This window comes from Phacochoerus africanus, chromosome 14 (assembly GCF_016906955.1).
Source record: "Phacochoerus africanus isolate WHEZ1 chromosome 14, ROS_Pafr_v1, whole genome shotgun sequence".
In the NCBI taxonomy this organism is placed as follows: Eukaryota; Metazoa; Chordata; class Mammalia; order Artiodactyla; family Suidae; genus Phacochoerus; species Phacochoerus africanus.
Window position 1 is genome coordinate 53134225 of NC_062557.1, and position 25442 is coordinate 53159666.

The 25442-nt window shown below is 46.6% G+C and overlaps 1 protein-coding gene across 3 annotated transcripts in view; it reads right to left on the minus strand.

The window, feature by feature from the left end:
* Positions 1 to 25442, minus strand: part of MYH10 (myosin heavy chain 10) — a 138439-nt gene that overhangs the window by 71306 nt on the left and 41691 nt on the right. For all 3 annotated transcript variants that reach the window (XM_047758522.1, XM_047758523.1, XM_047758524.1), the window contains 2 exons: positions 12502 to 12604; positions 5247 to 5339 (listed from right to left, as the gene is read on the minus strand). In XM_047758522.1, coding sequence (XP_047614478.1) covers positions 5247 to 5339; positions 12502 to 12604 — 196 coding nt within the window. The remainder of the gene's footprint in view (positions 1 to 5246; positions 5340 to 12501; positions 12605 to 25442) is intronic.

The following is a 25442-nucleotide window of genomic DNA, read 5'->3' on the forward strand; positions in this document are numbered from 1 at the left end:
ATTTAAAGTTATAAGGTCTGCAATTTACTTGAAAACACATTAGCATGGACAGTGTGCTCTGTAAAAATCTCCACTCTGGAGGCAGCTATTTGCCCTAAATGGGAAAACCCATCTGAGAAGCAATTAGCTGGACTTAATGCCAAGGCCAGATGGCTATTTTAAACGTTTCTGCTCTCTTCATCTCCAAACTACACCAGAAGCTCTGTTAATTAGTAAAATGAGTTTTCTTGTGAACTAAGTGGCCTTGTTACTTAGTATAATGGATGCTGGAAATTCCTGGGGGGAAATGAGCGGCATGAAGAGACACGGACGGGATGGAAATACACAGCCGTCTGGGGTGGGTCGGGAGCCGAGGCTGCAGCAAGGCGGCCGGATTCGCAAGATGCGGGTTGCCTGGTGCAGAGCGCATTCGGCCTCTGTCATCGGCTGTCCTCGGATCTTTAGGAGAACTGGAGACAGAGCAGCGGTTGCATTTCGTTTACCTACAAAACTGCTTTTAGTGGCTGCTCGAGAACACACATGAGGGTGCAGGATTCCGACTCGCTTTCACTGCGACCTGGTAGGGAAGGTAGCTGGAGCCTTTATCTGGCTCCCAACGATTAGAGGCTAATTAGCGACCACAAGGTACATGCAACTGGGAATTGCCAAAGTGGCTTAAATTATTTCGGGGAGGAGGAGAGAAAAAGATTCGTGCAAATATGGAAAGTGATCCCTACTACAACTTTCTGAGGCAAGATGTATCTGCTGATACAATCGTTTTGAAATTGAAGTCCCTGTTTTTCGAGTTTCATTACAAGAGACTCATTTGACATAAATCTCCTCCATCTGGAATGCATTTTCCGTTTCCATAAACAGAGAGCTGGACTAACTGCGAACGATTATTTTCATAAGGGTAATGCTCGCCTAAAGAATCTCCTTTAATACAAACCATACGCTAGCATCTTTGAAAAGAAAGATATTCTTCAGGAAATTACCCGTCTATATCAGATCAAAGAAATGGAAACAAACGGATTCTAAAGTTTATGGAGTTTATAGTTTCAGTATTTTTCACTGCAAGCATGTGGCTTGTAAATAATGGCTACGTGACATTCCACCATACAAACAAGTCATCTTTCTTTCTGCATCACGTCCCTCCTTGAGTGTGATGGACAACCCCAGCCCTGCCCCGAGGTCCGGCCTGTCCACAGAATCAGGGCCCCCCACGTCCCTTCTGCTTGTGCTTCTAAAACTGGGGCACGCGCACTATGGAGACCGGTAGGGAGAGCCTTAAGCTAAAAATAGACTTACCATATGATCCAGCAATCCCACTCCTGGGCATATCCTTTTTTTTTTTTTTTTTTTTTTTTGCTTTCTAGGGCCGCACATTCGGCATATGGAGGTTCCCAGGCTAGGGGTTGAATCGGAGCTATAGCTGCCAGCCTCATTCACAGCCACAGCAACCAGGATCCAAGCCACGTCTGCGACCTACACCACAGCTCGTGGCAACGCCAGATCCTTAAGCACTGAGCGAGGCCAGGGATCAAACCCAAATCCTCACGGATACTAGTCGGATTCGTCTCCGCTGCGCCATGACGGGAACTCCGAAAACTCTAATTTGAAAAGATACATGTACCTCTATGTTCACAGCAGCACTATTCACAACGGCCAGACGTGGAAGCGACCTAAATGTCTATCGAGAGAGGAATGGATAAAGAAGATGTGGTGTGTGTACACACACACAGGAATATTACTCGGCCATTAAAAAGAACAAAATCATGCCATCAGCAGCAGCATGGATTGCCCTACAGATTATCGTGTTGAGTGAGACAGTGAGACAGAAAAAGACAAATACCATTATCACTCATACGTGGAATTAATTTACAAAACAGACTCACAGACACAGAAAGCAAACTTACAGTTACCGGAGGGAAAGGGGCAGGAGGGCTAAATGGGGACCATGGGATTAATACATACACACTGTTCCACACAGATAAGCAACAGAGATTTGCCGTATGGCACAGGGAACAATATTCAATATCCTGTAATAATCTCTAACGGGAAAGAATCTGGAAAAAAAAATACGTATAACTGAATCACTCTGCTATACACCTGAAACCAACACTATATTATAAATCAACTACATACTTCAATTAAAAAAACAAAACAAAACTGGGGTAGGCATATTCTGAGAGAGCCTGGCCTGGGCAACACACTCTGGCTCCCTGAGCTCAAATATACCTGATTGCATTTTGTCAAAAATATATTAAAGTTAAAACCCAAATGAAAGTGAACTCTATGAGGTTATGGACCTTTGTCTTATCCGCTGATATATTTATTTCCAGGGCCTTGCAGAGGTCTAGCACTTAGAAGGCAACTACGTCGTGGGAGTTCCCGCCATGGCTCAGCGGTAATGAACCCAACCAGTATCCATGAGGACTTGGGTTCGACCCCTGGCCTTGCTCAGTGGGTTAAGGATCTGGCACTGCCGTGAGCTGTGGTGTAGGTTGCAGAGGCGGCTCGAATATGGCGTTGCTGTGGCTGTGGTGTAGGCCGGGGGCTACAGCTCCAATTAGACCCCTAGCGTGGGTACCTCCATATGCCATGAGTGCCGCCCTAAAAAGACATAAATAAATAAATAAACAAAAGTGGTTAGCTAATTAAAAAACAAAAACAAAAAAAGAATACCAGAGGAAACCTCTTCAGGCAGGGACTGAGACTAACTCACTCTGTGTTTAGGGGAAGAAGGTGAAACATGGGCTGATTTGAAAGACATTCTGGAAGTGGACCCACAAAACTCACTCCCGGCCTGGACACGGGCCATGAGAAATAGGCCGACTCTAGAATGATTCCTAGGTATTCTGTTTGTCTAGGTTTGGTTTGGGTTTTTTTTTGTTTGTTTGTTTTTTGTTTTTCAAATTTTCTTCTTGGCATAAGCAACTGGGTGACCTGAAGGTGTGGGTACGATTTCTTGACACAAGACTTTAAAAAGAAATTTTGGAGAGTTCCCTGGCAGCCGAGCAGGTTAAGGACCCAGCATGGCCTGTGAACTTCTGTATGCCATGGGCTCAGCCAAAAAAAATTTTTTGGAGAGATCTATTAGACATCCAAATGGAGGTAACAAGTGAGCAGCACTGTCACCACACAGAGACGCTGTGACAATGAATGTTTCACGCCACTAGGTCTTAGGGTCATTTGTTACACAGCGACAGGGAACGCGACAGCGACAGGGAGCTACGACAGAATTGTACGTCTGTCTGACCCAGACACACAAAGCCCAGGAGATGAATCCTGACCACTGAGGAACAGAATCACTACATTCTTCACCAAAGGACCCAGAAGACTGGTTAGCAGCAATTTAGCTTTTCTAGGCAAAAATGAGACGAATGGGGACAAAACTGTTTCTCTTGCATTTAGAGTGTGGTTTGGGGGTGGGGAAATCAGAATAGGCTGGTACCTTGTTTTTGTGGTAAAGTAAAGCATTTTCCACCAAGCAGTCCTTGAAAAGCCTCAGGGAGAGTCACATACCAAGGCTGCGAGCCACTGCGCCTTCCACCCCGGGCCGCAGCCACTACACACAGGGCTTTCGGGAGGAGGGATCTGAGAGTTACTCGTGGCTGCGGCCGGAGGCTGATGATCCGCAGAATGACAGAGTCTAAAGGCAGCTCAGCTTCCCCAGATCCAAAAGTCACAGCCATGCTGCCCACCGACACAGACACACTTGCTGATCCACTTTGGACACAAACAGTGAAAATAATTACTACATGAACCTGGATTAGGCTGATCTTCAGATTTTATCTTACTAGGAATAAACACTATTCCAGGCAAATCGGTCCCGACTTCTCATATAACCTGGAAAGTCTCTTGCACTGAACCTACCTCTGAGGGGTTTATGGGCTGAAGTTCAAGTCCGAACCTCTCACGGCTCAGAGCATGACTGCATTTAAAAAAAAAGGTTGGCACAGACAGAATTCACTTAGGATGAGGTCACTAGGATGGGCCGAACCCAATAGGCCCGGCTGTCTTAGAAGACCAGACAGAGGTACACACACACACACAGGAGGAAGAACATGTGAATTCACGGAGACGGCCGTCTCCAAGCCAAGGCGGGGGCCTCGCAAGAAACGCCCTGCCAGCCCCTTGATCTCAGACCTCATGCCTCCAGCTGTGAGAAGACACATCTCTACGGGTGAAGATGCCTAGTCTGGGGCGCTCTGTTCCAGTGGCCTGAGCAAATGCACACAGACGGTTATCTGGCTACCCTTGAACTAACTGGGGCCTCGGTGATCTGGTAGCTTCCCAGGACCTCAGAAACCACCTCATCAGATCCGCGTGCAGACTGTGATTTTTACACTCCCAAAGTAAAAAATGCCACCGGGTTCCCAATTTCCAACTGTGTGAACTGAAGTCTCTCACTCTGGCTTTCATGACTTTAACCAATATTTCCACTATCAGAGGAAAGACACAGAATTCGCGTGAATGATTTAAGTAGAGGGAACAGAAATGCGTGGCTCTCTCCAGGGGGACTGTGCACAGGGTAACTGAACCCGATGGAGGAATGCCCCTTTGGCTGAAGAGCAGCCGAGGGACGCTGGGCTGTGAGAGCATCGATGCTGAGCGGCTGGAATGGGAAGGGCGGGGTCCTGGAGCGCTGATCCAGCTGTCACTTAGGACACCAGCCTCAGCCTGAGAGCCACCAGCCTGCGAGCTGGTCAGACTGAGGGGAGAAAGTCAAGCTTTCAAGGAATTAAGAGAGTTGAACAGCTGAGAAGAAATCTCTAAAGAGAAGTAAGAGCAGCGGCAAATTATTCTGAAGTTCACATCCCACAGCAACAGCAAGGTACGAAAAGAACAGGAGACACCATCCAAGAGCCAATTCATTCGCTGGGTGTTTCTACGCCCAGCGCTGTGCTAAGTGCTCAATCCACATCTCGTTTAAACTCCACGCCAACCCCATAATCGTGCATCCTCCCCAATCAAACATGAAGACATCCAGAGAGGTTACATCATCATATATCCACATAATAATACATAAATACGTCATGTAATAAACGTAATTTAAATTACTTTCCCATTCCCCCCCCCTTTTGCTTTTTAAAATGTGGCTGAGAGAAAATATTTCATTGCATGTGACTTGCACTGCATCTCTACCGGCCAGCACTGTTCCATATTACATCAATTAGGAAGCAAAGTATTTTATTTGCTTGATCGTAGTAGACATTTAACTAGAAGTTGGAGAAATTGAAAGCTGTGGGTGCTTTTAAACTTACAAAACGAGATGAGTTATCGTTTTTCACAGTCTTCGCATTTCCAAAGGATTCCAGAATTGGATTTGCTTGCAAAAGCTGCCGTTCAAGTTCCCCCTAAAAGACATTACACACACACAAACACACGCACATCGATAAAAGCAAATATGTTAATCTAATGGATCTCCGCTCCAGTCCGCAAGGAAAAAAACCAAACACAACACTGCCTCCCTCCCTCCTTTTCATTTGATCTGCCATCCAGCAAACTCTGCTGTTGGCCTCTTATTCTTGGTCTTAATGGGCTCTGCTAAAGGAAAAGAACTAGCATCTACTGAGTGATCACAAGGAGGAAAAAATGTCACATTAGACAGATGATAAATTTAAGGACAGGGCACATAAATTGAGTGGGGCATTTTTAAAATAAAGCAAATGGTTTTCATGGAATTTAGCATGATACTTCAACTAAGAACATATTAATACTTCTACTTCTGTTTATTTCCCCTTTGCCTTGTTTCAAAGATTTAAGATTGAAGGCAGCAAATTCTAATAATTTCCATTGTGCTGGTGTAAGACTTGCATTTTTCCAAGGGTTTCCTCAACGCCAATTTTGGAGATGGTGACGCTCCTGAATTCTTGCTCACATTTGAAAAACTAAGTGTGGGTATTTGGCATAGTGTATGCTTTATCCAGTGTCCTTACTTACCTGCAAGTTAAGCTATAAATCAGAGTTTACAAACAAAAGAAATAAGTATATTAATATGTGCTTTAATCCTAAAACACCACAGAAAGCTTCATGGGATTGCATGAGGCTGTTCCTGGCCATGAAAAGCATTACAAAGTGAGGCTGGGCCTCTGGAATGTAATTTCAGAATTACATGGTAGGACTTAAATAAATCTGATTTTTTCCAAACACACATCTTACCCCTGTATTTTAAAATACCCACAGTATTCTAGACCTAAAGAAAGGAATGAACACCGCTTGCTCATACGATTCTCTCTGCAAAAAAAGAGCACGAGGAACCCCACATAAGATTCTTTAAATGGATGGCCAGTTACTGTCCGATGGGCTATACTGCCATCCGCTCCAAAATCAGGCACAAATCTCAAATCTATGCCATACACGCAGCCTCGGCGTCTACCCAAGATAGTTAGACGTCAGGCGGGTGGCAGGCTCCGGTGAAAGGGTGGGAACGTCCCCGAAGCACGTGACCCAGCGAAGCCGCTACGCTCTCATGCGTCTACTCCAGAGCATTTATCTGGTTGTCCGGGTTTTTCCACGTCTTCACTGCAGCCTGCAACTGAAACCAGTCGGGAACCTCAAGCCACGGGAATGGCATCATCCCACGTTCTCAGCTTTACACGCATGCTCCCCGCGCAGGGGGTCTTCCCGCTTATGGACTTCAAAACACCTGACAAGTTCTGATGAAAATCTTGCTCAAGGCTACATGCCATCAAAACGTCTCCAACACGGCATCCGGATCCAGGGCAGCAGCTGAGGGCATGATGAAGACCGCAGGAGGATGCTGGGCAGAACAGGGGCGCTTCTCCTGGCGGAGAGTGGTCACAGCCATCACGTCGTCTGTGGCTGACAACTCACAAAGCCCTCGGTGTCCGGGCTCTGCGACCGCTGCTTGGGCTCTGGAAACCCTTAAGCCTCGGTCAGTCTGTGTGATCAGAGTGTAGACCCTGTCAGGGGGACACTGACTTGGTGAGTGGGGCACTGCCTTCCCATGACGTATCTGCAGTCAGATCAATGAGTCAGAGGACAGATTCCTCAAAGTTACACACTAAGCCCTGAAGATGATGATGGCGATATTTGTATTATGGCGACTTTAAAATGTTTCTCTAACTTGGAGGGAAAACAAGGATGAAACACCTTATTTTAATATCCCCTGGACATGGCTTCAGGGATTCTTTGGGTCAAATTTATCGTTCTTTTCTCCTTAGGGTGTGTGAGAGTGTGTATGTGTGTACGTGTGATCCACTGACCCCGATTCGATTTTTTTCTTCCATTGGCTTCAAGGCACTGGCTGTGTGCCCTGCTCTGGGTCGGTTAATATCACATCAAAATGACGCTCCAGGGATGTCTGCTGGCTGGATGGGTAGCCAGAGGTCCTGGATATTCTATACCAGCACTTGGGGATGATGCTGAGCCAGAGGTGGCTGTGAGATTTGGGTTAAGCATCCTCATGGCGACTGTGGTGGCTGCAGTCTTGGGTCCCTACTACTGGGGCCACTACGCTGACCGTGATGTGGTGGTACTTGTCTTCCAATGGATTTCTGACGTCTCGGAGACCAAGCAAAGCTCTCAAAAACACATACCTGGATCACAAAAAGCCTGACCCAAAGCGACTCTTATAAAACACACAAAAATGATCTTTAAGGATTTCCCATTTTGGCTCAGCAGTTAACGAATCTGACTAGCACCCATGAGGACATAGGTTTGATCCCTGGCTTTGCTCAATGGGTTAAGGATCTGACACTGCCGGGAGCTGCGGGGTAGGTCGCAGACACGGCTCGGATCCTGCATTGCTCTGGCTGTGGTATAGACCGCTACGGCTCTGATTTGACCCTTAGCCTGGGAATCCCCATATGCTGTGGGTGTGGCCCTAAAAAGCAAAAAAAAAAAAAAAAAGATCTTTAAGAAATGTCTACTAAATTTGATCATTTTTGCACTGAATAATTTCACATTTAGATAAATAGTGCTAACAGCTCTCAACCAAATGATGAAACCATTTACAGGCCATCAAGGGGCAGTAACTATGTGTCAACCTTTCCACAAGAATTAGATGGCAATGCCCCGTTTCTATTCTATACTCTAAAAGAAATGTCACTTGGGAATGTGGGGGAGAAAACCGGCATCAGCTGTTTAAATTATTTTTTAAAGTTCTAGGCATTTAGAATTACATGATGCTTTTAAAGGTTTACCAGTCGTGATGAAAACTATGCCCTTGTGTTTATTACATCATGTATTATGCACACAGGCTATAAGATACAGGATGAGTTTGAAAATGGTAAAAAAATATACACCTCTTTCAAAACTCCAGTTCAGCCAGCAGGGGCCTCAGGCTGGACTCAAGCTGGCCCTTGCAGGGCCTGATGGGCAAAGCTGCAGGTGTCCCGCTGACCACGAGAGGGGAGTGGAAAGCTGGTGGCAGCAGCAACCAGTCACCATGCTGAGAACTGGACTCTGATCTCAACCACAGGCTCAGATTTCTGCATTGCTACTTCCTCTCTGTCACCTCTCGTCTTAGCTCAAGACAGTTGAGACCAGTTAACACCAAGTCAGCTGGAAGCTGACACCCAGATATGGATGACTCAGGAGTCGGTATGGGGGGGGGGCTGGCTTGAGGGAGTCACTCTTAGGGGACAGTCAAGTTTTAGAAATGAGCCATCTGTAAATCTGCTCTCAAGTCACAGAGCAGGTGTCCAGGCTTCGGATGTTCCTGAAGGTTGTGCCAGCCAGCGAGGGCCTGTAACAGCCACCTGCCACGTGGGAACAGGGCCCTGAATGTGGACTTGCAGTTGGCTGGGCCGTTACGACAAAAGAGGCTTCATTTTGTTATAAAAAGTAAAAGTTTATCAGTAAATGTTTACCTAATGTCTACTTCTTAAATACTGTAACCTCAGCTTTGAACATCTCTCTTATGTTTGTTTACGTTTCCATAATGAAGATTAAGTTACAAAGCCAACATAAAAGGTTGATCATGTCACACTGCTAGGCTGGCCTTAATAAAAAGACAGTGACGAGGGCTGGCCAGCGAGTGGAGAAAGCGGCCTGCGCCTGCATGGCTGGTGGGAGGGTAACACTGGGCAGGGCGGCCTCTTCGGCAAAGTCTGGCAGTTCCTCAACACGCTCAACAGAGTTGCCACGACCCAGCCATTGCACTCCCAGGCACACCCCCCACCAGGAGCACAGACAGGTGGGTCTGCGTGGAAATGTGGACACGGCAACGTTATTCGTAACGGCCCCCACGTGGAAACAATACAAATGGCCATCAATGGACGAGTGATGAAAACAGAATGGGACAAATTTAACACAACGGGGTATGATTTGGCCATAAAAAAGGCATGGAGCACTGACACAAGCTTCGGCATGGGTGAACCTTGAAACATTATGCTACGGGAAAGACAGTCACACATTACACGACTCTGGCCCCAAAAACTACCCAGAACAGGCAAATCCAGAGACAGGAAGGAGCGACGTGATTTCCAAGGCCTGGGAGGACATGGAAGCTGCTTCCTAATAGGTTCAGGGTTTCTTTTTGGGGTGAGGAAAATGTCCTAAAATTGACTGTGGTCATTATTGCATGGTTCCGCGAATACACTAAAACACCAGTGATGTGTCCACTTTAAAAGGGTGAGCCTTTGTAGGACATGAATTGAAACCTCAATAAAGTTGTCTTCAAAAAAGAGCAAAGAGAAAAATAAATGAAAAACAAAATCAGGAGCCTACAAATGCTTTCTTTGTTTTTATAATTTACACTGCTGTCTAGTGATAAAATGCTAGCATTTTATACAAATGGTTCCTAGGAATCTGAGCAAGTTTTGTCTGTAAAGCTCAATGTAAATTCAGAAACCAGGAGTTCCAGTCGCGGCTTAGTGGTTACCGAACCCAACTAGGATCCATGAGGCTGTGGGTTCGATCCCTGGCCTCGCTCAGTGGGTCAAGGATCCAGCGTTGCCGTGAGCTGTGGTGTAGGTCACAGACGTGGCTCGGATCCTGTGTTGCTATGGCTGTGGTGTAGGCCAGCAGCTGTAGCTCTGATGCGACCCCTAGCCTGGGAACTTCCATATGCCACAGGTACGGCCCTAAAAAAACAGTGAAAACAAACAAACGATTCAGAAACCAGTGAGATTAAACTGAAACACTGGCCTTGCAAAGCATAACCATTACTCTACGGCGGTTGTCCTCAAAATGGGGTGGGGAAGTCGGCCCAGGGGCACCCGGGAGGGGGGGGGGTGTGGGGAAAGAAGGAAGTTCTTGAAATGACCCTCCCCGCGGTGTGACCAGCCCCCACACTCAGGACTGTCACACCGTCCTCCTGTGTGCTGGGGAAGAAAAGTGAAGTGAGAACCCGGGCTCGGCGCCTATGAAACATGGCACGGCTGCCCCGACAAGGCACGTACTGAGAGCGACTTGGGAAAAGCAGCACCGAAGGCTCTGTGCAGAGCGAGAACATGCAGGACATGCAAGTCAGGGATGCCGGCGCAGCACGGCCCAGAGAAGCTGCCGCCTCTCGGGGGGACCTTGCTTGCGGGGCTTGATTTGACCCAAAGTAAAACCTGGGGCGAGGCATGCTCCTCACATACAGCGGGGACCCGCCCTGCCGTTTGAGATGACATCGAAACAAAATGTTGATGGCAATGACGTGTGTAAGCCAAGGGGCATCTGGAAAGCGGAATCGGGACATTCACTGTGTAACCCTATTCTGCCAGCAATCGAAGTCCACGTGAGAAGGCCATTTAGCACGTACTCCAAGACACCAAGAAAAGCTGCTTGCTGGCCTAGAGGTTCCTCCTTTAACTGGCAAAGCAGCCTTTCCATATCCTCGAGGATAATGATGCTTTCATTAATCCTCCCAGGCCGTCGCTACTGCTGGTCTGGTTGGCAGCTAAAGGCAAAAAGCATCAGGGGCCCTCCGAGGTGGAGCGCAGCTGTGGCACCTGAGAACGCCTTGAAAATTCTGAACAAGTTGTCTGGGTGTCTCGGGAGCTGACGCTTTCAGGTGCTCATGATCGTTTCTTTATGTTAACCGATCATCGGCCTATCCTTTCTTGCTTCCCCCGAGCTTGGCGGCACTTTGCTCAGGGAAGACAGACCCGAACCGTTCCCACGCTAGGGAGAGGATGACGGCCCAGTGCCGAGGGCCCCTCTCCCCAAGGCACCTGCCTGGGCGCGGCCCTCGCTCTCCGGGCGGCAGGAAATGCTCCGAGGAGCCAAGAGGTGGGCGTCCGATTATCAGGGAGAACAACACTTCTCTCCACTACTTGCCCTGGATAAAGAAAATTCTAAATTGACTTACCAAATACAGTGAGGCTTTGGGGCTAAAACACCTATCAGGCCATACAATGTTAACAAATGGGAAAATTTTTAAAATGTGTTATTACTTTTTGAAAACAGGTGATTTATTTTATCGAATGAATTATCATTAGGTTTCTTGGAAGGGGGGGTGCGGGGGCACCATATGTGGCAATTTGTTGTGAGATCTCAGTTCCCAGACCGAGGACTGAACCCAGGCTGTAGCGGTAAAAGTGCCAAGTCTTAATCACTAGGCCAGCAGGGGACTCCTGAGAAAAATTTTCAGTTGCAGCTTTTTAAGCTGGAGCCCCAAATTCAAAAATTTCAAGTGTGGCACAAAGTGGGGCTTCCATGCATTTCAGCAATATTAAAGTAACTGCAGCGGGTAGTTGACACAGAAAACCCTAAGTTTACAGGCTTCACAAACATATGGTTCAATGTCATGATGGTAAATGAGTATTAAAACTCCTCCAGAAAGCAGACGGAAAGCACAACGACATGCCGCTTCTCAGGAAAGGCTAAGCCTCAAAGCAACACATTTTCAAAATGAAATATGTTGTTCATAAGCGATTTCACGCAGAACTGACGGCGTTTGGTTCCAGCAGAGACTCGATCGAAAGACAGAAATTAGTGCAGACACTCAAGACTAAGAAGCAGAAAGAAAAGCACTTGCCTGGTGTTTCACTGGTTTAGGTGATTCCTGCTGCTCATCACAAACAGACAAATGCAAATGTTAGCAGGCCGGGTCTCGCCAAGGCCCCGAGTCAGAGAAGCTGGTTAGAGGCGGGCATTCTCTCAAGGGGTATGAACTGCTCCCCCTACATCTCCGCACACTAAGGTGACGGGCTGCTGGCATCTGCTCTCCCCAAACTTCGACCCTCCCCTCGGGCTGCTGTGGGCGCCAGCAGGCTGCCCTCTAAGTTCAGAAAGAACCGCTGATAAGATCTTCTTTGGGTGGAAAATAAGTCTTTGTAAGCACTGTGCACGACTTTACAAAAATTCGCACCTACACCTTTCCAAGAAACATATGATTGTCGCTTTGGCGAGTGACAACTGTAATTCTGGTTTGCCCTGCTGGAAGTCACTAGCCATTTCCTGATGTCCTAGCTCCCTCCTTGCTGGGTGGGGGGTGGCGGGGACAAGGGAGCTGCCATCACAGCGGCACACTCAGTACACTTGTGTCCTTGTTCTTGTCTCTTAAGCGACAAAAGAATACAACTGAGGGTTTAAAAAAAAAAAAGCAGAACAAAAACTTACAGGAATATTATGGTCCTTTCGTCCTTTGTGTGAAGAAGCGACATGAGCAAGGTACTGAATCACTTTCTTAGTGTTTTCTGTCTTCCCGGCACCCGATTCACCCCTGGAAGACATATTAACATAGGCTGCTTTTAAGAAAGAATCGCACGTTCTAAAAGTGTCATTGACAAAAAATTAAACTGACTTGGAACAAGAATTAGTACAAAGTAAAAAGAGACTAAGTAGGGGTTAAACAACAACAACAAAAAAACCTATCACGGGTAGTTAGAAAATTATTATTATTATTTTGGGGGGCCGTGCCCACAGCGTGTGGACGTTCCCAGGCCAGGGACAGAACCCTCGTCAGAGCAGCAATCTGAGCCACTGAAGTGACAATGCCAGATTCTTAACCCACTGTGCCACAAGGGAACTCAGAAAATTATTACTTTTAAATGGTATAAATTAACCCCCATTTTTTGGGCAGATGCCAGTACGAGGACAGAGGGGGCTGTTTACAACACCTCCCCGCCCCCCTGCCCCCCACCCGTGGGATCCTACTGAGCAACTAGCTGTACGGTTCTGAGTAGGTAAACTGTCTTCTCTGGGACTCGACATCATCACAGCAAAACGTCAGTATTGTATGAGACCCATTCCAGCTCCAAGATTTGAGGGTTCAAAATACAGCCCACTTATTGGTTTGTAAGAACATTTTACATATTAAGCTTGTTAACCACCATCTATTGTTATATTAAAAACTGCCCCCTTCTGTTTTGCCATGTGAGTTTAAGCTTTAAGGTTTCTGCCTACTATTCAGGCTTCGAAAGGCCTTTTGTGCATTCATCTGTTCATCCATCCTCGCATTTTTGTATCATCTACATTAAAGCCATCTGGATTTTCTTCCAGGACTTTGATGGCTTCACTTTTTACAGCTAAACCTTTAATTAAGCTTAAAAAAAGAAAAGTATGGTCTGAGGTAAAGATTTAATCTCATTTTCCCCTCAAGTGATTCAGCCCACATCCGAATATCGATGGTTGACAGAGCCTTTGATTACCCAGTGATCTGAAATGCCACCTCCACCTCATACCCATGATTAACGCCAAGGCCGGCTGTCCATATCTCAGTAGCTTTCAAGTCCAACTAAGCAGAGCACCCATCACTGTTCTTAAAAAAAATCCAGTAGTCTCTGAGGTTTATATTTCTCAGATAAACTTCAAATAATTTTGTTCAGGAGTTCCCGTTATGGCGCAGTGGTTAACGAATCCGACTAGGAACCATGAGGTTGCGGGTTCGGTCCCTGCCCTTGCTCAGTGGGTTAAGGATCTGGCATTGCCGTGAGCTGTGGTGTGGGTTGCAGACACGGCTCGGATCTGGTGTCGCTGTGGCTCTGGCGCAGGCCGGCGGCTATAGCTCCGATTTGACCCCTAGCCTGGGAACCTCCATATGCCACAGGAGCAGCTCTAGAAAAAGCAAAAAAAGAAAAAAAAAAAGACAAATAATTTTGTTCGGCTATATATCTCCCCCGTCTCCTGCCCCCATCCCCACAAAAAAACAGGGAGACAGAATTCTAAGTTAAATAGCATACATGCTATTTTTAGGAGAAATGATGGCTTCATCTCTGTCTCAAATTTTTCTTAAATTTTTCTAAGTTCCAAGCAAGCAAGGACCATGTTTGTCTTGTTCATCTTTTTTTTTTTTTTTTTGTCTTTCTGTCTTTTCAGGGCTGCACCTGCAGCATGTGGAGGTTCCCAGGTTAGGGGTCTAATAGGAGCTGTAGCTGCTGGCCTATGCCACAGCCACAGCAACACCAGATCCGAGCCGCATCTGCGACCTACACCACAGCTCACGGTAACACCAGATCCTTAATCCACTGAGCAAGGCCAGGGCTCGAACTCGAAACCTCATGGTTCCCAGTCGGATTCGTTTCCACTGTGCCACAACCGGAACTCCTATTCATCTTTTTCCTCCCCCCTTCTGTTTAGGGCCATACCTTTGGCAAATGGAGGTTCCCAGGCTAGGGGTCGAATTGGAGCTACAGCTGCCGGCCTACGCCACAGCCACACCAACACTGGTTCTGAGCCGAGTCTGCAACCTACACCACAGCTCTCAGAAACACCGGATCCCCGACCCACTGAGCAAGGCCAGGGATGGAACCCGCATCCTCATGGATACTAGTCGGATTCGCTTCCACTGTTCCACGGTGGGAACTCCCTGTCTTATTCATCTTTGAAGTCACAGTGCCCACAATAAGTTTCGTTTAATAAATACACACAGGTCCTGCACAAGTTTACTTCCAGGTTCTACTTGATATTTTTTGTTCCTGTGATTAACGGCCTCTCATCGCCGTTCCGTTTTCTACCTGGCTGCCACCGGTACACAGATAAGTTAATGATTTTCGTTCATCCACCTCTTGGACACCTATCTGCAAATCACACGTGTTGGGCATCTGCTGAAGTGCAGACAGAGCCCAAGTCGGTGGGCAGCTCCGGATGAGCGGAGACAAACAAGAAACACACGAGGCGAATACAGGATGCGGCTGAAGGGCAGAGGACGACTCCCTGTAGATGCGGCGGGTGGGGAGAGCCCCCTGAAGGGGGAGCAGGAACAGGAAGCGAGGGCTGGGCCACAACATCCAGGCCTCAAAGCAGAAAAGGGCCTGGCATCTTCCGGGAACCGGCGGCCGGTGCGCAGAATGGGATATGAACGACCAGCAAGGAGACAGCGGCAGGAGGTCCCGCTGGGAGGGAAGGGGTGGCTGTGAGGGACCCCGGAGCCATGAGACAGAACCTGGATTTCATTCAAGTGCAACTGCTGAAGAGCTGTGATGGTGGTTTTCTCTGTTTTGCTTTCAACTTAATCCAAAATACCTCGTGTTTCCAGCTAATCACGATGGTGGCTCCCGGTTTCAGACGGATAATTTTTCACGATGCTGAGACGTGAGCCTCACTGAGACGGATGACGCCTTGTCTTGAGAACAGTTAGGATCGGTGCTCAGCCCGGTTTGCCTCTGCGGTTTCTCAGCTCACCCGTCTCGGCTGGACGTGCCTCCCCGTGTCCTGAAAGCAGATCTCCCCTGCCTGTCACACGGACTCGGCTGTCCCGGGCTGCACAGGAAGTCCTGACAGCTCCCATGACCTCGGCCACATTTCACTTACTTCAGGTCTGTGTTAGCAGGAAATACTGCTTCGAAGACAGACAGGTGCTTCTCGCGTACAGCTGGGGTCCCGAAATGGGGATAATAGCTTCTAACAATGAGGTTGTCGTGAAGAAAAAAATACAGTCCATCTACAGCATGTAACTCGTATTCAAGAAACATTACCCGTTACTGTCCACTCAACAGTTTCTGGATGACTAGAAATTACTTCCTGAATCTAGAGAGCCAGCAAGGGGGCCAGGACATGGGCCACGGTGTGACCTGCCTAGACGTAAATCTCATCCACCAGTTTCTAGCTCTCTGAGCCTTAGTTTCTATGCCTTTAAAATGAGACACGGGTGGGGAGTCCCCTCGTGGCCTAGTGGTGAGTACTCGGTGGCCTCGGTTCAACCCCTGGTCTGGGAACTGAGATGCCACATCAAGTCGCTGCATGCTGAGGCCAAAAAAATAAAAAAACTAAGAGTTCCCGTCGGGGCTCAGTGGAAATGAATCTGACTAGTAACCATGAGGACACAGACGGGTTCAATCCCTGGCCTCGCTCAGTGGGTTAAGGAACCAGCGTTGCCGTGAGCTGTGGTGTAGGCTGGCGGCTACAGCCCCGATTTGACCCCTAGCCTGGCAACCTCCATATGCCGGGGGTGCGGCCCTAAAAAGATAGATAGATAAATAAATAAATAAATAAATAATAAAATGAGATACTTCACAGGTCTGAGACAAGACATGTAAAGAACCTAGTGAGGCACCTGGCCAGAAGTTTCTCAAGAAATGGAAGGAGTCTAACAGCCATGATAATGGTCAACAGTGATAATGAAGAAAATGATAACCTGTGATCTGAGTATGAAAGAGATGGCAGGATCAAAGGAATATAATTGATAAAAAATTTTTTTTTTCTCTTTTTTTAGGGCCACACCTGCAGCATATGGAAATTCCTGGACTTGGGGTGGAATTAGAGATGCAGCTGCCGGCCTACATCACAGCCACAGCAACGTGGGAGCCGAGCTGCATCTGTGACCTACAATGCAGCTCTCAGCCACATCAGATCCTTAACCTACTGAGCAAGGCCAGGGATCGAACCCACATCCTCACCGACACTATGTCAGGTTCTTAACTCGCTGAACCATAACAAGGAACTCCAGGAAAAAAAAAAAATTGTTTTAAAGGGAACATGGGGGAGTTCCCGTCGTGGCGCAGTGGTTAACGAATCCGACTAGGAACCATGAGGTTGCGGGTTCGGTCCCTGCCCTTGCTCAGTGGGTTAACGATCTGGCGTTGCCGTGAGCTGTGGTGTAGGTTGCAGACGAGGCTCGGATCCTGCGTTGCTGTGGCTCTGGTGTAGGCCAGTGGCTACAGCTCCGATTCGACCCCTAGCCTGGGAACCTCCATATGCCGAGGGAGCGGCCCTAGAAAAGGCAAAAAAAAAATAATAATAATAAAGGGAACATGGCACACCTGTCCTGGATGGAAAGGAGGGAAATAAAGCAGCATGCACAGGGACGTCCTATTGTGGCTCAGAGGTAATGACCCCAACTAGTATCTAATCCCTGGCCTGGTGCAGTGGGTTAAAAGGATCTGGTGTTGCTGCAGCAGCAGCTCAGATATGGTCCCTGGCCCGGGAACCTCAATGTGCTGCGGATGTGGCTGAAAAGGAAAAGTAAAAAATAAAAATGAGTAAAACAAATTTAAAAATTAAAAAAAAAAAAATTAGAAGCAGCAGTGGTAAGAAGCAGCGGAGCAGATCATTAACACATGGTCAGTTCTGGGCTCCGTCTCTGAATCTCCTCTGGACTGTGGCTATTTCCCCAAAGAGAAACCCCCGTTCCCAGATCTTCACTGGTTTTTTCTTCTCTTCGGAAATTTATAACACCAAATTCAGTCTAGGTTCAAAAACATCCTTTGCCTGAAGTTCTTGTTTAGACAGTGTCAATATGAAAAGCAACACATATATATTACCTCGACATCTATCTATAATATACATTTATATGTATACATTCAAAATATACATACGTAACACATAACTCCATGATTTTTCCTACAGTTTCAAAACTCTGTTCTATTAGAAAGCGGCTTACAAGAAGAGCAGGGATTTTTGTGACCAAGGCAGACGTGGGCTCCAGTCTTCTATTAAACACGGACACGAGCGAGTGCCAGCCTTGGATAATGTGACATGTGGACGGCGATGACGAGGGTACTGCGAAGATGAGTGGGAGTAACACGTGCAAGGATGTTAGTTCCTTTTTCTGGAAAGTTTGCCTGGAACATTTTAAACTTCTACTTACAACTTGAAATGCATACTCTTTATGTCTATAATGGAGCTATCACTGAGGTGCAGCTGCAATAACCTAAAAATCCCCACCATTTTAGGGCATGAAGACCCCCTAAAACACCAAGTCACGACGAAAGCAAACCAAGGTCTAGAGAAGCTGACCCAACCGACCGAGGGTCATGGTAGAGCCGGAGCATCAAGTCCTAGCTGACAACACAAGGGTTTTAACTACGGCACCCTTCTCGTTACTTTATCGTCTTGGCGCACAATTGAGAGGAAGGTACAGAGCTTTCCCCATAACCTGCACCCACGCGTACAGCTCCTCCTCCGTTATCAACACCAGCCACCAGAATGGTACATTTTTTAATGTTTTATTTTATTTTATTTTATTTGTCTTTTTTAGGGCTGCATCTGCAGCACATGAAGGTTCCCAGGCTGGGGGCGCAAATCGGAACTCCAGCTGCCAGCCTACATCACAGCCACGCAGGAACCTCCGCCACAGCTCATGGCAACACCAGATCCTTGACCCACTGAGCAAGGCCAGGGATGGAACCTGCATCCCCATGGATACTAGTCGGGCTCGTGAACTGCTGAGCCACGACGGGAACGCCCAGAACGGTCTTTTTTTTATGTAGGATGAGCCCAAAGTGCATAGTTTACACTGGGGTTCACTCCGGGTGTTTTATGCAATTTGGATAAATGTACAATGGCCTGTATCTACTATTATCGTATCACACAGAGCCCTTTCACTTCCCTAAAGATCCTCTGTGCTCTGCCCGTGCAACTCCACCCGCCTCCACGCAGGCCCCCACTCCCCCAGCAACCGCTGACCTACCTATGGCCTCTCTGGCTTTGCCTTTTCCAGAACGTCACAGAGTTGGAATCACACAGTATGTAGCGTTCTCAGACTGCCTTCTTACACTTCGTACTAATACGCATTTACGGCTCCTCCGTGTCTTCTCATGGCCTGACAGCTCGTTTTTTCCAGCACTGAGAAATATTCCCGTCTGGATGCACCGCCATTCATTCATTCACCTACCGAAGGACACCCTGGTTGCGCCTACGTTCGGACCGTCATGAACAAAACTGACATAAACTTTCGTGTGCAGATTCTGACATGGACCCAAGTGCTCAACTCCCTTTGGGAAAACACCAAGAAGCCTGACGGCTGGGTCATATTTTAAGAGCATGTTTGGTAAGAAACCTCCGGAACGGTCTTCCGAGGGGGTGGTACCATCCTGCATCACCACCAGCCGTGAGTTCCTGTTGCTTCACGTCCTTGGCAGCCTTTGACGCTGTCAGTGTTCCCGATCTTGGCCATTCTAGGAGGTGTGTTGTGGCGACATGACGGAAAACATCTTTTTACTTTTATTTCATTTCTTGGTTTTTCTCCTGGTCTTTATTTTTCTTATGATGATTTTTATTGTTTCCATTATAGCTGGGTTACAGTGTTCTGTCAATTTCCCACTGTACAGCAAGGTGCCCCAGTCACACATACATATATACATTCTTTTTTCTCACATTATCATGCTCCATCATAAGTGACCAAATATAGTTTCCAGTGCTACACAGCAGGATCTCACTGCTCATCCATTCCAAAGGCAATAGTTTGCACCTATTAACCCCAAATTCCCAGTCCCTCCCACTGCCTCCCCCTCCCCCTTGGCCGCCACATGTCTGTTTTCCATGTCCATGATTTTCTTTTCTGTGGAAAAGTTCATCTGCGCCGTATGTTAGATTCCAGATATAAGTGATATCATATGGTATTTCTCTTACTCTTTCTGACGTACTTCACTTAGTATGAGAGTCTCTAGTTCCAGCCATGTTACTGCAAATGGCAAGATTTTGTTCTTTTTATGGCTGAGTAGTATTCCATTGTGTATATACACCACATCTTCTTACTCCAATCATCTGTCAATGGACATTTAGGTTGTTTCCACGTCCTGGCTCTTGTGAATAGTGCTGTAATGAACATGCAGGTGCATGTGTTTTTTCAAGGAAAGCTTTTTCCAGATATATGCCCAAGAGTGGGATCGCTGGCAAATGGTAGTTCTATGTATAGTTTTCTAAGGTACTTCCATACCTTTTCCCATAGTGGTTATACCAATCTACATTCCCACCAGCAGTGCAGGAGGGTTCCCTTTTCTCCACACCCCCTCCCAGCATTTGTTACGTGTGGACTTATTATTATTATTATTTTTTTTTTGGTCTTTTTGCTATTTCTTGGGCTGATCCCACGGCATATGGAGGTTCCCAGGCCAGGGGTCGAATCGGAGCCGTAGCCACCGGCCTACGCCAGAGCCACAGCAATGCGCGGTCCAAGCCGCGTCTGCAACCTACACCACAGCTCACGGCAACACCGGATCGTTAACCCACTGAGCAAGGGCAGGGACCGAACCCGCAACCTCATGGTTCCTAGTCGGATTCATTAACCACTGCGCCACGACGGGAACTCCACGTGTGGACTTATTAATGATGGCCATTCTGACAGGTGTGAGGTGGTATCTTGTGGTAGTTTTGATTTGTATTTCTCTAATAATCAGTGATGTTGAGCATGTTTTCATGTGCTTGTTGGCCATCTGTTTATCTTCTTTGGAGAAATGCCTATTCAGGCCTTTTGCCCATTTTTCAATCCTGTTGTTGGCTTTTTTGTTGGTGAGTTGTGTAAGTTGTCTGTATATTTTAGAGATCAAGCCCTTTGTCAGCTGCATTGTTTGGAACTACTTTCTCCCATTCTCTATCTTTTTTTTTTTTTTTTATGGTTTCCTTTGCTGTGCAAAAGCTTGTCAGTTTGATTAGGTCCTGTTGGTTTATTTTTGCTTTTATTTCTGTTATGTTGGGAGACTGACCTAAGAAGACATTTGTAAGGTTGACATCAGAAAATGTAAAACATCTTTTTAGATGCTCTTTTGCTATCTGTATGTCTTCTTTAGTGAGGTATCAGTTGAAACCTCTGGACCATTTTAAAATTGTTTTCTTACTGTTGAGTTTTAAGAGTTCTTTGGATAACAGTCCTTTATCAGTTGTGTCTTTTGCAAATAGTTTCTGCCAGCCTGTGGCTTATCTTCTCATTCTCTTCAACTATCTCTTGCAGAGCAGAAGTTTTTGATTTTAACTAAGTCTAGATTACAAATTACTTCTTTTATGGATTGTGTCTGGTTTTGTATCTAAAAAGGCATTACCATACCCAAAGTCATCTAAATTTTCTGATGCTTCAGTCTATGAGTTTTAGAGTTTTGCATTCTACATTTAGATCTCTGATCCATTTTGAGTTCATTTTTGGGAAAGGTGTAAGGTCTGTGTCTAGATTCCTTTTTTTCTGCATGTGGACATTCAGCTGTCCAGCACTCGTTTGTTAGAGACAATCTTTGCTCCACTGCCTTTGATCCTTTGTCAAGATCAGCTGACTACATTTATGGGGTCTATTTCAGGGTTGCCTTGGCTGTTTCATCAAGCCTATTGATTTGATTAGCTTAAAACTTTTTTATTTTTATTTTAATTTTATTTTTATTTTTTTGTCTTTTTGCCTTTTCTAGGGCTGCTCCCGAGGCACATGGAGGTTCCCAGGCTAGGGGTCCAATCGGAGCTGTAGCCACCGGCCTACGCCAGAGCCACAGCAACTCGGGATCCAAGCCGCATCTGCAACCTACACCACAGCTCACGGCAATGCCAGATCCTTAACCCACTGAGCAAGACCAGGGATCGAACCTGCAACCTCATGGTTCCTAGTCGGATTCGTTAACCACTGAGCCATGATGGGAACTTCACTTAAAACTTTTAAGGTATGTTACTTGTAAGGAAGACTCAACCAACTGTTTGAAATCCAGGTTCGCTTATCATCACCACTTAATGCAATATTCATATGTGATCAATAAAATTCCTTCACAGCAACAAAAAAAAAAATCTATTGTCACATCCTGATAGAAGGCTGAAGGGAAGCAAGCACTGTTTTACAATTGCTGCATTTATTCAAACACACTTAAAAGGAGAAAAACTAGAGTTAACCAGCACTTAGCCATAAAATGTAAACAGTATTCTTGCAAAGGGGGGCTTGGAGAAATCCAGATCAAACTACAGTGAGGTGCCATGTCACACCAGTCAGAATGGCCATCATTAACACATCTACAAATAGCAAGTTTATCTGTAGAGGGGGTGTGGAGAAAAGGGAACCCAGTGACACCGTGGGAATGTAAGTTGGTACAACCGCTACAGAAAACCATATGAAGGTTCCTCAGAAAACTAAAAAAAAGAATTACCATGTGATCCAGCAATCTCACTCCTAAATATATATCTGCACAAAACTATAATTCAAAAAGATACATGTGGAGTTCCCGTCGTGGCACAGCAGTTAACAAATCCGACTAGGAACCATGAGGTTGTGGGTTCGATCCCTGGCCTTGCTCAGTGGGTTAAGGATCTGGCATTGCCGTGAGCTGTGGTGTAGGTTGCAGACGCGGCTCGGATCCCGCATTGCTGTGGCTCTGGCGTAGGCCGGTGGCTACAGCTCCGATTGGACCCCTAGCCTGGGAACCTCTATATGCCACGGGAGCAGCCCAAGAAATGGCAAAAAGACCAAAAAAAAAAAAAAAAAGATATATGCACCCCTATGCTCAAAGCAGCACTATTAACAACAGCCAAGACATGGAAAAAATCTAAATGTCCATCAAAAGATGAATAGATTAAGAAGACAGGGTACATACACACCATGGAATACAGTCCAGTCATTCAAAAATGCCGTTCACAGCAACATGGGTGCAACGAGAGACTGTCATACTAAATGCCGTCAGTCAGAAAGAGAAAGACCAATACCGCACGAGCTCACTTATATGAGGAATCTAAAACATGGCACAAACGAACCTATCTACAAAACAGAAAGAGACTCACAGACACGGAAAACCGACTTGCAGTTGCCAAGGGGGCGGGGGGGGGGGCGTGGGATGGGGAGTTTGGGGTTAGTAGATGCAAACTATTACATTCCTACTGTCTATTAGAGAGAACGATATCCAATCTCCTGGGATAGAACATGATGGAAAATAATACTTTTTCTAAAAAAAGAATGTAGGAGTTCCCGTTGTGGCGCAGTGAAAACGAATTCGACTGGGAACCATGAGTTTGTGGGTTCGATCCCTGGCCTTGCTCAGTGGGTTGGGGATCCGGTGTTGCTGTGAGCTGCGGTGTAGGTTGCAGACTCAGCTCAGATCCCATGTTCCTGGGGCTGTGGCGTAGGCCAGCAGCCATAGTTCTGATTCGACCCATAGCCTGGGAACCTCCATATGCCGTGGGTGCAGGCCTAAAAAGATACACACACACAACACAAAAGAATGAAGATGTATGTATAACCGAGTCGCTTTGCTGTACCGCAGAAATTGCTACAACATGGTAAATCGACTATACTTTAATAAAAAAAATATAAAGAATACACAAAAGTAAAAGGCAGGCTTAAAGAGCAGAGTAGTCTCATAAAGGGTGACTGCAAATTTTAACTCTGGGAAGAAAAGTCAACTTGAGGTTACACTCTTAACAGGCTTTCACTTCCAATTACACGGGGTGCTCTGCCTTGATCAAGGAAATCCTTGTCGGGCTACTGGGATAATGACCAAGCGGGGGGCCAGGATTCTTCAGTGAGGGCACACACTGCCTGGCCTGAGTCTGCAGAAAAAAGGCTAGTTGGGGAGTTGTAGGCAGATGAGGCCAGAGGATAAATGACCCGCTCACTTTGGGATGTGAAAGTTCCTGTCTTATATGGCAAGACAAGAAGAATTTACCCTCTGGCCTCCCCGTTCCTCCACAGCCCATCGGGGATCTGCATTTGGCATCAAGCAAACCCCCGCCACCGGCAGGAACATCTGCTCGACCATAAAAAGCAACATCCTGGGAGTATCAAGCAGGCAACCCCTTCAAGATTACACTCCTCCCTGATCCTGGAAGAGGTCTCGGGACCCAACGGGATGATGCCGAGATCTGGACTGTCTAACTGACAATAACATGGCATTTGACGCACAGCCCTCGGTCTCAAAAGACTGATAGAAATGTGCCTCAACCTCTCACGGGCAGAGCAGTTCTCTGAGCTTTCTGGGGTGCTCTTTCCCCGGTTATAATCCTCAAATATGGCTCGAATAAATTGTTCCAATTTTGTCTTCGATCAACTGGTCAATTCCTCATCCATAGAGGGAAAAGAAAATTAGAGAGTAAATGATTCGTCCACTGAGGCAAAAGTAGAGTAAACGATGGGAAAAGTACAGCTTGAAGAGTAGCTATCAAACTACCTGGGTAATGATTGGGGGGGGGGGCCCATGTCTGTGGCCTGTGGAAGTTTCAGGGCCAGGGATCAAACCCATGCCACAGCAGCAACCCGAGCTGCTGCAGGGACAATGCTGAGCCTTTAACCTGCTGCACCATAGAGGAATTCCAAGTACTGATTTTTTTTTTAACGCTGCTTCCAATTATACTTTCTCTTTGTGATACCTTTGTAAGCATGCGTACTTTTAACATAAAATAATTACTAAATAAAACTGTTACTCTCATAGAGGAAATTTAACTAGCTCAGTGTGTACTAAAGAAGATCACGGCTATACCTGCTGGATTTCTTTATTTGCTGGATCCTCAAAGGCACCAGGGAACATATCACAGTGTCTGAAGTCTGGAATACACTGTTTCACATTTCCCTATTTTTCAAGTCACAGTGTAGCTTTTAACAGATATAAGCATGAAAAGCTGCTATCAACTATCATAACCAGAGGGATCTAAGAATTAAAATTCCGTGAGGCTAAAAGAAGTGAGGGCAGAAATCTGCCAGATACTGGAGGAAATTTTCTGGGGTGACGATAATGGTAATTTTTTTCTTGGTCTTTTTATTTAGGGCCACACCCTCAGCATATGGAAGTTTCTAGGCTAGGAGTCAAATTGGAACTGTAGCCACCGGCCTACACAACAGCCACAGCAATGTGGGATCCGAGTCCTGTCTACGACCTACACCACAGCTCACGGCAACGCAGGATCCTTAACTCACTGAGCAAGGCCAGGGATGGAACCTGCATCCTCATCAGATTTGTTTCTGCTGCGCCACAATGGGAACTCCTCTTTTTTCGGGGGCGGGGGGGGGGGTGCTGTGCCCACAGCATGTGGGAGTTCTGGGGCTAGGGACTGAACCTGAGCCACAGCAGTGACAACACTGGATCCTTAAGCAGCTGAGCCACCAGGGAACTCTGCAATGTTCTCTACCTTGATAGAGACTTAGGTTACACAAATTACACGGCACATGTATACATAAGATTTCTGCATTTCAGGAGTTCCCGCCATGGCACAGTGGAAACGAATCCAACTAGGAACCATGAGGTTGTGGGTGGGATCCCTGGCCTTGCTCATTGTGGCTCAGATCCCACATTGCTGTGGCTGTGGTGTAGGCCGGCAGCTGTACCTCTGACTCTACTTCCATATGCTACAGGTCCAACTGGAAAAGAAAAATGAATTTTCAAAAAATTAAAATAAAAAAAGAAAGAAGAGAAACATGGTACTCGATTGCTACTTTGTGCCCAGGAACAGCTAAC